The sequence below is a fragment of the Thunnus albacares genome, chromosome 3 (genome assembly GCF_914725855.1).
Source record: "Thunnus albacares chromosome 3, fThuAlb1.1, whole genome shotgun sequence".
Taxonomy (NCBI): domain Eukaryota; kingdom Metazoa; phylum Chordata; class Actinopteri; order Scombriformes; family Scombridae; genus Thunnus; species Thunnus albacares.
In genome coordinates this window covers 28,613,363-28,629,652 of record NC_058108.1, presented here as the reverse complement: position 1 = coordinate 28,629,652, position 16,290 = coordinate 28,613,363, and the positions used below count along the sequence as shown (strand labels likewise).

General features: G+C 39.3%; 1 protein-coding gene across 1 annotated transcript; it reads left to right on the top strand.

The window, feature by feature from the left end:
• Positions 1 to 3,382: 3,382 nt before the first annotated feature.
• Positions 3,383 to 15,528, top strand: LOC122972671 (microfibril-associated glycoprotein 4-like). The gene is made up of 5 exons (XM_044339919.1): positions 3,383 to 3,508; positions 10,294 to 10,491; positions 12,628 to 12,724; positions 12,931 to 13,098; positions 13,783 to 15,528. Exons 1-5 carry the CDS (start codon positions 3,494 to 3,496, stop codon positions 14,052 to 14,054), a joined length of 750 nt encoding a protein of 249 aa, XP_044195854.1. The 5' UTR covers positions 3,383 to 3,493; the 3' UTR covers positions 14,055 to 15,528.
• The last annotated feature ends 762 nt before the right edge of the window (positions 15,529 to 16,290 follow it).

Sequence of the window (16,290 nt, the reverse complement as noted above, 5' to 3'; positions counted from 1 at the left end):
CCACCATTTGTACTTCATCTACCTGGAGGAAGACACCTTTCCTTTATGCCCTTATGTGGTGACACCAGTGTGGTAGGACTGTGTTGCAAGCCCCGCAATCCCTTTGCTTTTATTACCAGTTGCACTCAGAACTCTAAACTGGCCTCAGAACTAAGAACGGATCCAAAACTAACTGAACCTGAGATTTTGCATAGGGCCCAAAAAAACGCTAGAAAGGCCCCGATTAAGCCTATCAACACCAGATAAATCTCTGTATTTCACAGTATACAAGAGTTTTTAATCGGGTTTGACATTGCTGTGCTGGCCAGATGAATACATACTGCCCATGCTCTGCCCATAGAGCATGGGCAGAGAGACTTCCGCCGCCTGAACAGGCTAACTTCCTGTTAGCCCTCTGCTAACTTGAATGGAGATAAAAGAATTTAATCGTGTGGCTCTTCTAGACTTTCCAAATGTTATCGGACAGAATGGATCAAGTCATTTCGCGGGGGTTGTGTGACACTCAAAACAATTTATCCACTGTTTTACAGCCGCAACAGTAGCGATGGAGTAGGCTACGGCCTATGACGTAAGTGTGTGTTGACGGTGTTATTTTAATTACTCTCACTGCCAGAAGGGGGAGACAAAAGCTTAAGATTGAAGCGGAAATCAACAACTAAAACCTGCAGCCTTACAGCGAGCTGTCACCCGCTCTCTTCTATTACTATTGACCAGTGACTGGCCTTTTACCTGTTCAGCCTCATTGTGCAGGCTGGATTCCATTTCCCATTCAAGTCTATGTGAAACAAGCAAGATACATTCCCTTTTCGCTTTCGGTCGTGAATTGACCCGCCGCTTTTTCTCCAATGTTCTTCAATGTCCAGCCAGTTTGAGAGAGGGGGAGGGACTGACTGCTCATTCTCGAAATATTATTTGTTTAAATTCTTGTTTTATGACTTCACGGCAAAATGATACGAGAAGCAGAGAAGAAGAGATGCTGGTTGATTGCGGTGCACAGACCGTGACAGAAGTTGCTGACACTATGATGTTTGATAAGAAGCTGTATAATTTAGAATTTTGGGGACTGCCGTTGATAGCATACTTACAACTCTTCCCACACAATTTCCTGTCCCCTCTGCTTTTGGCTACACCATGTGGGAATGTATTTGTCCCCCATTACTTACTTTGAAATTGCATTAGGAATGATGGCCAGTATGGACAAGAGGAATGATTACAGCATGCAAAACCTCTTTCAACTATTATATTGTTTTAAGATAGACTTGAAAAATGAACCTATCCTTTAAGGTAATGGGTTGTTTATTTCCTGCAGTGGAAGGGAAATGTTAATGCAACAGCATATAATTATATTTGAAAGGTTTAAAAATGTGCTTTCAACTTTGCTGCAGTGATTTGGAGAAAATCCTTTCCTGTTTCAATACGACAATACTCCCGGGCACAAAGTGAGAGCAATAAAGAAATTGCTTTCAGTTTGGTGTGAAAGAACTCGACTGACCTGCACGGAGCCCTAACGTCAACCCCATCCAACATGTTTGGGATCTCTCAAACACTGTTGTGGCTGAATAGGAACAAATCCCTGCAGCCAGGCTCCAAACCTTCTCATAAGCGTGGAGACTGTTATAGCAGCAGTTTAATGTCCATGATTATGGAATGAGATGTTAAACAATCATATATGGGTTAAATGTTCGGGTGTCCACATACTTTTGGCCACATAGCGTCTCTGCGTACACTCTGTTCAGAGTTCTTTCTCTCTCACACTCACACAGAAACCCATTTTCTGCCTGCCTCTCTATCTCTCCTACTTTGCCTGTGGCTACATTGTGATGACCTCAAGAGCCATTTATTAACATGGATTATATGTCGACAGGAACAAAACCTGGCAGAAAATCAGCCGTTACAGCTCCCTCTCTCTCTTTCCTCTTCTCTTTTTCCCTTGGAACTAATACACCTCCAGAAGCCTGACAGAGAGACTGAGATAAAAGGAAAGAAAGACTCAGAGAGACAGAAAAAGACAGACAGATATATGAGAACGGAAGAAAGAATCAACTTTTTCTTTGACCTTTTCTTGCTTCGTCATTCAGAAGGCCCTCGGTGAGTCCCTGGGTTTGATTTCCTCTCTGTGTTCCAGATGAGCCATCAATAACTGTGCTGTTAATGTCAAGCAGCTACTGACTCTGTTGCTCTGGTAGGGAGATCAGAGGAGAGGAAAAAGGGAGAGAGCAGGACACCCTTCTAGCTCAAAGATCCTTATTGAATTTCACAGTAAAAAATTTACAAATACAATATATCAAACTACCACATAATACACATGCAAGTTGCGTACTCGACCAGGATTGGCTCAAAACTAGTTGTGACTTCACAAATCATACTTGTAAGTACCTGCTTAAACTCATATTTAAGCTCAGAGAAACTTTCCTCTTTCAACAGATGAACGTGAAAACAGCGCTCTAGTGTCAAACTCTGTAAAGCTCAAACATCCGACTGAAGGAACCCAAAGCAAAACACATTTTTGGGTGGCGGGGACTTTAACATCTTGTCTTTTATGTGCTGTCAAGCAGGTTGAATTGCCCTGTTGTTTAGAGGTGCTATAAAAATAAACCTGCCTTGTCTTGATTAAAAATATATAAATATCAGTCATTTAGACGTGACCAGAAAATGGTAATAAGGATAATGGAAAAACTGAAGTTACCAAATCACATTATAGGAAAGGGACAAATAAAACTAAAACAATCAGGAAAGTAGGTAAGTTTTCCAGTATTGCTACAGATTTTTACTACTGTCTGGACCGGAAGTTGTGATGTCATTACGGGGCTTTCCACACATGGAAAGTTCAAGGTCTGCAGGAGCTTTGTATTGAATTTCGTCTTGTGGGTGGACGCTTGATAAGCATTTTTCATGCTTGTTTTACTTTTAGTGAATAACAAGATAAGGAATTCAAAGGACTTCAAACACTGAGGTCATGTCCACAAGTGCAACCCTAGAAATTTTTGACTGAAGCCACCAAAAAGGTTTTGTCATTATTTTTGATTAAATCACTTTTTCCATATTATTTAACAGTTTAATTATGTTTTCTGTACATTTTCTGTCCCTCCATAATTGTCTAAATAACCAAGAATACGACTGTGAATACATTTTAAGTTTATTTCTTTCATTTTTCTATACTTTTTCCTCCTCTTTCTTTTTATATTATAATTCTAAATTTAAAAATATTTAGATTTCAGAATCAGCCCAAAAAAACACCACAGGTCATTTGTGTGTATTCGTAGAACAACTTTTTAAAACCTCCACATTCCCAAACACTTCAATGGTAGCTGTGATTAATAATTAAAAAAAACTTTTAATACACTGTGAGCCTTTATCAGCATTAGCCCCCCTATTGTAAGTCACAAGCTCTGACAGACACGCCCCGCACAGACTATTTAAAGCTGCTCGCGCCAAGATTTATTTCAACAGACTGACCTGACAGAGTCCAACTGAGCGGTGAACCTTCTTCTCCATGATAATGATGCAGGTAGGTTTGACACTGACAGAAGACACTAAAACAAATCGCTACGATCCAGATGCTGTCTCCGTTTTCTTGATAAAGTCAAGATCATATCGGTTTAATTTGTTCTCTTAAAAATAATTTTAAAACGTAATAGAATGGTGACATAATGTGCTGATGATACTCAAGAAAGCATCATGTTATTAGAATTGGCATTAGTAGTGTTAGTAATGCTGTTAACAGTAGTTTTAATAGTATTAGTACTAGAAACAGTGTAGTCTGTAGGAGCAAAATTTAGACAACCAGAACTATGGTAAACATAATCTAAAAATATAACTGCAGCAAAATGAGAGCAAATGTCATAATTCCATATTAAAAAATGACTTGTGTTTTATGAATTTTTAAGTCAAAAGTCAAAAGTTTGTCTTATTTATAGATCAAAGCCTATGCAGAGAGTTAAAGCCTGTTTGTCTTACTTATAGATCAAAGTCTATGTAGAGAGTTAAAGTCTAACAGCTGAGCCAAACCATTTCATCTTCATATTGTAGGAATATTAATCGATAAAAATGTCAAATGAACTCATCCATAAAGATAACTAAAAAATACTCTCTCACTATTATAATGTATTATAATGTTGATTATTAACATTATTGAGGGTTGTTGGTAGTTACATATTAACAGACAGTTTTATCTGCAGACTTCAGTCCTACTGTAAACAAATAGAAAGTATGAATTTGAATAAAATATTAGAGTTGTCCGTGAAATTGATTCAATTTTTCATATTATAATGTTTTATGACTGTTTTAAAATGTGTCTAATTGAACCAAACCTGACTGAACAACTTCTGTGTTGTGTTCTGACCCTATTCCAGGCCAATAGGTGGCACTGTGTAACTGCTGTTATACTACTTGATAAGAGAAAAAGACAGGAAGTATTGCAGTGTGTGGAGTTGTAAAGTGCGTGTCCACACAATAACATGGAACGTTATCCTCTATCCGGTGCTTCTTTAAGTGCTTTACTACAAATACATAACAAAATTGGCAATGAGGATGGCTGTGGCTACTACTCCTTTGCCTCCCACTTCCATACAGTCCGGGAGAACTTGCAATGCCATTTGAAACATGGCTGAAAATGTTCAAAAACTACCTAGTTGTGATTGATGTGGAAGGAGCCAAGTGGCACGATACCTGAAAGTAAGCTGTACTGCCGCACAGCGTTGGAACTGAAGCACAGAGGATTTTCTCTACCTTGACTAAAACAAGTTAACCTGACACGCCGGATGGTGAAGAGAAGTTGTCCTTGGACACTGTTTGGAAAAGAGCAGGCACTTTCAAAAAATATTTGGCAGGTGATTGGATGAAACATCTGTCGATTACAGTTTATCACAGTCTTACCTTGCAAGGCAGCTGTATTTGCAAGATCATGAGATCACGCAAGAATCCTCATAGGATGCTGATGGACGTGTAACTTAAAGACACAAAGATGGATTCCTGCATGACCTTGTGATGTTGTGATTTTGCAAATCCAGCTGCCATTCAAGGTAAGAAACAGGTACCACCTATGATCATGCTAGGGCTGCCCAGCGAGCACATTTTGCACAGAAGGTAACTGACATTGCTGAGGGACATCAATTTCACCAATGAGCACAGAAACATGATGAAACTATTGCACAATACATCTCCATGCTATGTGAGATGGTGACATTGCGTGAATTCGGAAATGCAGTGCAAGATATGCTACGAGACCAAATTGCAGAGAAAGCCTTCGCTGGATACGACCATTCAGATTGCCAATCAAGTGGAATCGGCTGCACGCTATGCCAGTGCACTCTCAAACAGTGAAGTGGCAGGGCAGGAGATGAAAACGCTGCCAACAGCGCAGGTAACCAAAGAAAAGATGAAACAAAGTCTGAACATACATGTAAATGTTACAGATGTGACTCAGATAAGCACCTAGCAAATTCCACAAATTGCCTGCTACAAACAAAATATGCAAATCATGTGGAAAGACTGGGCACTTTACAAAAGTGTGCCGTACAGGTCAAAAACATGAGGTCACTCCCTGTGCTGACTGTGCTATTTCCGAAAGATGTTATCCCAATAGAGAGGAAAATATTGTGAATTGTAGAATTAGGCACATCCCCTAATATGCAGCCATTCAAGATGATAGTTGATACTTGATCTTCAGTTTCATTGCTGCCTGCTCATGTTTATGAGTATGTTTCAGTGACATACCCCTGAAACAAAGAGAGATTCCTCTAGTGACGTACTCAAGACAGGGGATTTCAGTACAAGGTGCGCTTCATGATGGATGTTCTGCCTCAGCCTCCTTTTACATTGTGATGTCAGGTTCACTACTGCTGAGGTTGGACTTCAATTCAGGCTCTGGAAATGGCCATTGTGGGAAAGTGAAACTCAAATCAGAACACTGCTACTACCACACTATACCTCCACCTGCCACTACAGCTCCACCTCTACTTACCGTGGGTTGTATGAAAAACTTTGTGCATACAGTCAAAGTGAGAGATGATGAGAAACTTCTCAGAAATTGAGGTGGTTGCCCTCATTATCAGAGATACTGTTTCTGCAGAGTTAAAACGCTTACTAGACGCCGACATTATCGAGAGGATTGACATGTCTCCCTGGGTGTCGCCAGTCGCTGTGACTCAACATAAGAACTCAGCGAGAATACAGGTGTATAAAGACTTCAGGGAGTCCAACAAGGCCATAGTGACTGATTGCTACCCTATTCCACACATGGAAGAGCTCTTTTCAGAACTCAGAGGAACAACCATGTGTTCAACCATTGACCTTGCAAATGCTTACTATCAGGTTCCTCAGCATGAGGACAGCAGAGATCTGTCTGCCTTCATAACCAATGAGGGGCTCTTCTGATACAAGTGAGTTTGCTATGTGGTAGCATCAGAGCCCTCAAGATTTCAGAAGATGATGTCCATGGTGTTGCAAAATCTACCTGGAGTCCAAGTGTATCTCGATGACGTCATTGTCTACATATGTTGCCGTGCTGATCATGTAACACGCCTGAAAGCTGCACTCTACAGGCTACAGAAAGCTGGACTATGTCTGAATACAGAAAAATGCAAAGTCTACCAGGATAAGCTGACTTACCTGGGCCACATCATAAGTAAGTATGTAATAAGTAACCACACTCCTGTCTATAAAAGACATGGGTAGAGCTGCGAATAGCACGCAGGTCTGCCAGGCTACTTTGCTTCAACTATGATATTGTTTTCTGGCCCGGTGCTCAGAACCATGCAGCAGACTGCTTTTCCCATTTGCCACTGCCATATGAACAAGACTGCTCCCCAGACATGGAACCAGAGACTGTTGCTGCTTCTGACTGCCATTCCCACGCTTGACTTCACAGATGTCCGCTCTTCCTGCTCAGAGCCACGCAAGCTGCACATCTACATGACTAAAGGGTGGCCTGCATCATCCAAAGGCCTACCTGCAAACATGATGCCTCACTACCAGGTTAGGAATGAACTTTCCATGCACGAGTCACTTATTCTGAAAGGGAGTCATAGAATAGTGGTGCCAGAAAGGCTACTTTTCCACATGGTCCACCTAGCACATGAGAACCACCAAGGCATTGTCCGTACAAAACAGAGACTCAGAGACTTTTATTGATAGTCTAAGATGGATGCACTGGTACATCTGTCATTGCCATCTGTGTGTCCTGTCAGCTGAATGATAAGACAACAAGAACCACCCCTGCATCGATGACACCAGTCCCTTTGCCTGATGGACCCTGGCAAAAGCTTGCACTAGACATTGTTGGTCCACTCAAGACTGGTCCTGCTGACTGCAAGTTTGCTATTACCATGGTGGACTACCATTCAGTGGCCAGTGGCCAGAAGTGTGTTTCGCTCCACAGTGCACTACTGCTACAGCGATTAGCTTCATTAGATCTGTGTTTAGCCAAAATGCAAATCCCATGGTTGTGGTGACAAATAATGGCCCACAGCTGTCCTCAAAAACTCTCCTCTTTCCTGGAAGAATGAGATATCCAACACATAAGGACTACAGTCTACCACCCAGAAGGAAATGGGACTGTAGAGAGGCTAAATAGGGTGTTAAAAGAAAGCATTCTTACTGCACAGAGAAAGAAAGCTCAGCGGAAAGCTCATGTCACTGAGTTCCTTCAAGTCTACAGAGCCTCACCATGTGCGACCACAGGGACATCACCCTTCCAGCTCATGTATGGAAGAAAGATGAGAACCAAACTCTCTATCCAGCCAAAGCTCACAGCTGCTCAGGATCATGAAGTGAGAGATGGAGTTGCAAAGAAACAATTACACATGAAAACATACACAAGAGACATGCCAAGACCCCTAAACTGCACCTGGGAAGCCTTGTGCACATGAGAAACCCGGAGCGTGTCAAGAAAGGAAAGTCCAAGTTCAGTGAGCCGCTTAAAGTGACACAGCAGAAGGGACCTCACAGCTACGCACTGACTGATGGGAAGACTTTGGATGCTTCACATCTGTCTGTGCTGCCGGGGACCTTCACTCTTCCAGCAGAAGAACAAAGGCCTACAGAGCTTGCTCCAAGTGACAGCGTACAGAATAGGAGCCAGAGAAACAAAAAACAGCTACCTTGGATCAAAGACTATGTCACCGGAGAATACAAGAGGGACATATAGTCTGTTGCTGTAACAGTGTTCAAAGAAAAAAAAAAAGTTCTGCTTATTGTTATAGGTGAAGTAACACCCAGGTTGTCACTACAGAAGGTATTTCTTTTGAAAACATTCTTCTGTTACTCCGACTTTGAATGTAGAAGTAACACTTTTTAAGAAAGGGGGGAATGTTGTGTTCTGAGAGCTAATCGTATTCCAGGCACAAACGGCACTGTGTAACCACTGTTATACTACTTTATAAGAGAAAAAGACAGGAATTATTGCAGTATGTGGAGTTGTAAAGTGTGTGCCCACAATAAAGTAAAACGTTATCCTTTGTCCAGTGCTTTTTTTTTAAGTGCTTTACTACAAATACATAACAAATCATTCTGCTCCAGAGGGCTTTGACTAATAATAAACACAGCATTGCTGTAATGCAAACATCAAGTGGGATGAGTTCAGACTCCACCAGCAAGGAAAAACCCAGATGTTGTAACTGTTGTATGATCTCATGTATGCTCAGGATCTTTCTATAGCCTGAAAGATGCTTAAATCAATATTTTTAAAGTAACAATGGATCAAATTACTATATGTAATGTGAAAGGGGTCGCAGAGAATTATCACCTGATGCTCCAGTTCTCCTCTGCAGCATTTTTATCCCCATTAAATTAATTATCCTATTAATTATCCCTAAAGTCAGAACAAAAAAACCTCATGGTGAGGCATCCTGTTATTGCAATGGTCCACGTCTCTGGAACAGTCTTCCTGAAGACCTGAGGGCAGCTGAGAATGTTGATATTTTTAAAAGCAAACTTAAGACCTTTCTTTTTAGCCTGACTTTTAATTGAACTTTATTTATTTGAGATTTTTTTTTTCTGTCTTCTATTTATATGTTTTAGCCTGTTGATATATATACTTGAACTAGATTATTTTTATTTTTATTTTCATTTATTTATTTATGATCGTTCTTCTTTTTATAACCTACTTTTTATTTCTGGCTTTACTTCAGCACATCTCCTCTCTTTTAGTATTTTATTATTCTATTTTATTACTACTTTACTTTATTATCACTTTATCTCTATTTCATCTTTATCTTTGTTTTCCTTTTAATACCCTACTGTACATTTCTGGCTTTACTCACTTTAATACATCTCGTCCTCTTTTTTTTCTTCTTTCTTTTAGTATTTTATTATCTTTTTTCACACTTCAATTTTATATTATTATTTTATTTGGCTATTCTGAATTTTTAAATTTTTATCCTACCTCTGGTGTTTCCTCATTGCAAATTAATGAGAGCTATGATAGCGTTTCCTCAGTTCTTCAGTTCCTGTTTTTATTGAGTTCTTTATTTGTAATGTAGTCATTTATTGTTTGTGCGTAGACGTGCGTAACACTAAAGAACAGGTTCACAATTTATGAAGTCTGTCTTAAAACAATGGTCAGATGCCAATATGGACATTGAAACAGGTTTTGCTCCCTGTAATCACTCCTGTTCACACTGACCATTAGAAGATTCCCTCCAAATGCGCTTACAATGTAAGTGTTGCAGGACAAAATCCAAAGTTCTCGTTTGTGCAAAAATATTCCACAATTACAGTCTTTTTAGTAAAAAAAAATCCCTCTTTGTGTCTTGGACAGTGTTTCCCTGTTCAGCTGCAGTGGAAGGATCATAACAAAAAGAGGGAATTTGGTACTAAAAAGACAGTGACTTTGAAAGATATCTACTTGATTTGACTAATTTGGATGGCTGGGGCTGAGTTGAAAAAATGAATTATCAATTTTATGGTTTTATAATAGATTTTGTCTCAATTTATTCATATGATAAATAATTTAATAAATATTAATATTATTCATTCACCTACCTTTGTGGAAGTGTAACACTAAGTCTCTGGAGTATCCCTTTAAACAACCATGTTACTCACACTACTTCAAAATAACAGTTATAACCTTCACAATGAAGGAAAGAAATCCCACTGAGATTCATATAAATGCAGATTTTGCGAATGATGATGAACTATTACTACAAATATTCTACACTTATTGTCATAAAAAACATTTTATTTCCACCTAACATTTGCTATCTAACTTGCACTGAATTTTACGGGAGTAAGAGTGCAGATAATCACTGAAGAAGATCTTGTAAATATGATTCATCTCTTTCCTTTCTCATCCAGGTAACATTATTCATAGCTCTGTTGGTTCTTGCGGCTTCAGTCCACTCCGACTCCCAGTTTTACCTGCCCATTGACTGTGATGACATCTATCGCCATGACAACACCAGCTCCAGCGGGGTTTACACCATCTACCCAGGGGGTCCCACCACGCCCCTGCATGTCTACTGTGACATGGACACTGACGGAGGGAGATGGACAGTCAGTACACTTCATATTTCATCAGATTTTATCATCACAAACATGAACATAAATCAGACTGGGTGAAGAAACACATGACAACATATCTGAGTCTCATTTTTGTCAGTGTTGCACAAATTGCAACCAGGATTTGGTTGAGAAGTTTTTTAGACATCTGAAGGGACTTGGTCTCTAAATTTCTATTAAAAAAGCTTTGAAAGAATTGTGTCAGCATTTAGACCTGAAAGAGTTGCAGTTGATAAGCAATTTGCTTATAAAGACTTGAGACTTGACTTGGATTTGACCCAAAAGATTCAGAAACTGCTCTGGCACACAGCCATGTTAATTTAAAGCTGAACCAATAATATATTTTTTAAACATTAAAGGAATAGTTTGACATTTTGAGAAATAGTCCCTTTCTTGCTGAAGGTTAGATGAGAAGATCGATATCAATCTCATGTCTGTATGTTAAATATGAGGCTACAGCCAGCAGCCAGTTAGCTTAGCTTAGCAAAAATACTGAAGCAGGGGGAAAAGCTAGGTTGGCCTTGTCGGCAGGTAACAAAAAATCTGACTACTGGCACCTCTAAAGCTCGCTAATTAGTATGTTAAATCTTTTTGTTTAATCCATACACAATTTAGGCTTATGTGCTCAAACTCTTCCTTGACCAGGAGCATTGACTCTCTGGGGTCACCATTGGTTGCCTGGCAACCTAATGGTGACGACAAGACTATAACATGTCAATTAGTGAGCTTCAGAGGTGCTGGTCGACAGCTCTTGTTGGACAGAGCTCCCACTCTTTGTGCTAGGCTAAGCTAATGAATGTCTAGCTGGAGCTCCATACCATACAGATATAAGACTGATAGTGATTTTTCACATCTAACTAAGCAAGAAACCAAATAAGTGTATTTCCCAAACTGAGTCAAATAATTCTGTGTAACTGTAAAGGTGTCGGTCTTACTACTTTGTGGAGCATTTAGCAGCTAAAGCCTATAGTACATACATTATCTGAGGTCTTACTAGATGAATGTACATTATTACATTTTTTTGGAGGGGGGGTACTTTCTGCCTTTATTGTTGTTACAGTTTTTGTATTATTTACAGTTACTGGCTAAGAGGCCAACAGGAAACAAGGTCTTGCTGCACTCAGACCAGGGATGTTGTGGATGTGTGACATGCACGGTAACCATTCGGCTACCAGTCCGTTACATTTACTTTGAACCTATCTTTTGTTTCCTCTCAGGTATTTCAGAGGAGAATGGATGGTGTTTCCTCATTGCTAATTCATGAGAGTTATGATAGCATTTCCTCAGTTCCTCAGTTCCTGTTTTTATTGAGTTCTTTATTTATAACATAGTCATTTATTGTTTGTGTGTGGGAGGGGGCGGGGTTGTATTGTTTATTGTGTAGAGCACTTTGTGTTACATTGTATTTGTTTGAAAAGTGCTATACAGATAAAGTCTGATTGATTGCTTGATTGACTTTCTCAGTTTGGGTTTATAGAGTCTTCCTTTAATCTAAGACAATTTACTCTTATGAGAAACCGTAAATGTAGCACTAAAGAACAGATTCACAATTTTTGAAGTCTGTCTTAAAACAATGGTCAGGTGCCATTGAAACAGATTTTGCTCCCTGTAATCAGTCCTCCTGTTCATACTGACCATTAGAAGATTCCCTCCAAATTCGCTTACAATGTAAGTGTTGCAGGACAAAATCCAAAGTTCTCCTTTTGTGCAAAAATCTTCCACAATTACAGTCTTTTTAGACAAAATAACCCCTCTGTGTCTAACTAAGCAAGAAACCAAATAAGTTGTATTTCCCAAAACTGAGTCAAATAATTCTGTGTAACTGTAAAGGTGGTGGTCTTAGTACTTAGTGGAGCTTTTAGCAGCTAAAGCCTTTATTACATAAATTATCTGAGGTCTTACTAAATGAATGTACACTATTACATTTTTTTGGAGTGAGGGCAATTTCTGCCTTTCTTGTTGTTACAGTTTTTGTATTATTTACAGTCACTGGCTAAGAGGCCAACAGGAAACAAGGTCTTGCCACACTCAGACCAGGGACGTTGCGGATGTGTGGCGTGTGCTCTAACCATTCGTCTACCAGGGCACTCCGTCACATTTACTTTGAACCTATCTTTTGTTTCCTCTCAGGTATTTCAGAGGAGAATGGATGGGACTCAGAGCTTCTTCAGGCCCTGGGCTCACTACAAGACTGGATTTGGGGATGTGGCTGGAGAATATTGGCTAGGTGGGTTCTTGAGGAAAATATACATTTAAGACATGATTCCTGTGCTCGTGCCTTTACATCTTAATCTGCTGAAGTGAAACAAAAAGGTGACGCCTGTGATTTGTTGAGAGATAATCTGGGGGAAAAGAGGTTAAGAAATAGAAGGGGAAATGACACAGGACCTTAGTGCAAGAAGTGAAATTTAACCTCTTAGTGTGTCTTTTCAGGCCTGGAAAACATCTTCCTGCTGACTATGAGGAAGAAGAATGAGCTACGTGTGGACATGGAGGACTTGGACGGAGGGAAGGCCTCCGCCCGGTACTCCTCCTTCTCAATCGATTCAGAGAACGGCGGCTACCAGCTTCACCTGGGCAGCTTCGATGGAGGAGACGCAGGTGAGAATCACTGTGTGGCTCTTAATTTGGAGAGTTGAATGTCGGGCATATGGGAGCGTCATTTGCAAGAAATACGGGAATTTTTTGTATGAAAAACTTTTGTTATAAAGGTTCCCATTTATGAATCATGGGTGGGTCAGGGTACAGTGAGTCCTTAAATCTTTTTTTTGTTAAGTTTTCTTGTGTCCTCACACAGCTAAACGTAACACTGCGAACAAACTTCAGAGAAAATGTGGTTCTCTAAAATGCAACCAATGCTACATTATGTGTTGTCAGATAAATGAAAAACATGAATACACTTTCAGGAGGAAGAAATGTGTTTCCCAGATGAATGAGTTCATTTTTAAAATGGTATGCCTGTGTAGCCCATTTATTTGGAGAAACCTTGTTTATCTCTAAGATTTATTAAGTAAAAGATCCAGTCTGTGATGGTAAAAAGAGTATTCAGTCAGTTAAAGGGTTAAAAAATGTGTACAGCCAAGGACTTTTAGCTTTTTTAAAGAACGTCTATACTGAATCTTCTTTTTAAAGCAAACATATTGTAGATAAATTCAGATACTTATCAAAACATTAACGGTAACTTAAAACCTCAACTGGCAAAATGATAAGAAGCCCTGGATGGGTGTAAAGACCAACTACATTTCACCTCAGGTAACATTGTTTTTGTCTGTCATTGTTTTTTAGGGGACAGTTTGACAAATCACAATGACATGAAGTTCACCACCTATGACAAAGACCAGGACCAGTGGACTAGCAACTGCGCTCAACACTATCTGGGTGGATTCTGGTACAATAATTGCCACATGGCAAACCCCAACGGCATGTACGCACCTCACAATACCATCGGATTTGAAAATGCCCACATCATTTGGCATGCATGGAAGGGCTGGAACTACTCCCTCAAGACTATTGCCATGAAGATCAGATCAGTCGCTAAGTGTACTTGCACACATTAACCTGATTAGCTGTGATTAGCTAGATTATGGGAATACTTCACCCTCCATCAGGTTAGGAGAGTCATGATCTGGATGTTGGCACCTGTGATGTTCCTACAGTTGATTTTCCTTTTTTTTTTTACTCATTTAATGTTTCAAAGATACAGTCAGTCAGAATATTTTAGGTGAACAAGTCAGAAGGAATTGGCTACATGCATCCTTTCCTTCTGCTCTTGTTACCTGATGTGAATTTTTACTGTTTACTCTTTCTCTCTTTCTCTCTTTTTTATGTTGCATTTTGTAAAGCATGTTGTTGGTTTTGATAAACTTTGTAATATTATTACTGTATGGTTTGTAGGGGACAAACCCAGGAATATAAGAGGAAGCTAAAATTCTTTCAAAAACATTATCATTTCAGTCGGTCTAACAGTCTGTCTGCGTAGGTGCAGGAGTACACACACACAGACCCAGTGACCCCTGACCTAAAGGCATGAAGGAAAAGACATTGAACAGAACTAAAAAGCCAGCCTTTCCCAGCCAGGAAGGGAAAATGGACAGTTGGAATTAACGACTTTGTTTTTCTTTTCAGATACAAACAGACTGCGTGGATGAACCCTCCTCCACTCTTACTATCTCTAAAGTCATAAATGTTGTGAGAAGTCCAAAAGGCTAATAAAATGTGTAAAATTATATATTGGTCTAACCAATGTTAACCTTTACTGTATTTCAGAACAATTAAAGTTTGTCTCATCATCAGCCCTCCATCAAGACACAGTAGGAACTAACCATGCGTTCTGGTTGAGAGTTGATGCAAAGAGCTAATTCTAAATTATATAATTTTTTAATTGGTTTTAGTTATTATTATTATAGTAGAGTTATTTGCCCCTCATTGTGCTTTTGACTCGTTTTGACAACCCTCAACTTCATTCATTCAAGTCAAGTCCATTTTTATTTGTATAGCCCAAAATTTGCCTCAGGGGGCTTTACAATCCGTACAGCAATATAACTTCCTCTGTCCTCGATTTGAATACGAAAAAACTCCCTAAAAAACCTTTAATGGGGGGAAAATGAAACAAACCTCAGGAAGAGCAAGAGAGGATCCCTCTTCAAGGACGGACAGACATGCAATAGAAGTTGTGTGTATAAGACCAAGAATGCAAAATTACAGAAATACAGCATATATATGTATGGTTATATGTTATAGGTTATGTTGTTCTGTATTGTCTGCATCTGTTATATTATTGTTGTCATTATTCTTATTATTGTTCTTTTTCTAAGTAGTAAATCTGGTGTTTTATCTCCCAATGTTGAAACTTGAAGACATCAATGTGGTTTCATTTTATTTTCTATCGTACTTTTTACTGTGAACCATACAAAATAAAAACTGGATGATGCACACAGACTGAGTTGGCTTTTCACATACAAAACATTTTTAAATCATCCAGTTACCAGAAGAAGGGAAAAAAAGCAGAAAATCAGAATAAATTTAAGGCTTGTTGCATTTCTTTTGCCTGTCGGTGCACAATTTATTTGAGATTTTGCATATAAACACATAGTACCTGAAATTATGTGGTATAAAAAATGTTGTGTCAGATGTTTTTGTGTGTGTGTTTTGTGTGATGTCTTGTTTTATATTTGATGTTTGATATATAGCAGTGTCTTAGAATCCTAAACTAGTAGTAATATTGATTGTTCTCACAGCTAAAACAACAATGAAAGTATCCAGACAAACAGGCCTACATATTGTCCACTTCCCCTCTTTCACTTGCTCCATGTGCTCCAGACACCATCAAACAAACATTGAATGTACTTTGACATGAAAGCTTTAAAAAGACCATTTGGACCTGAGTGTTTCTCAGGTGTGCAGGTTCATAAAAGACCTTCCACACATTCGCTGGACACACGGTGTCACCCTTGTGCTGCAGCCTCATTTGGCTTTGTGCGCTGTAGAGGTGTGGTCTCAACAGGTGGGCTGACATAATCTCACACATGCTAAGAGAAGTCCACTCATGGAGGGTTGGTGGTGCTGGATGACGGGGAAGACAAAGAGGCCTACTGCTGGAAATGAAGATAATATTATAGTATTTCTAATATGCATTTGTAACCAGTAACATGTGACAGTAGTATAAAAACATCATGACGTAGAACAAATAGTTTGACTGATTTTAACTGTTTTATTGAGTAGTTTCATCTGCAGTGATGCATCATATTTTATGATTATATGTTTTGTTTGTAAAAGCTGAAAGATAGTAAGTAT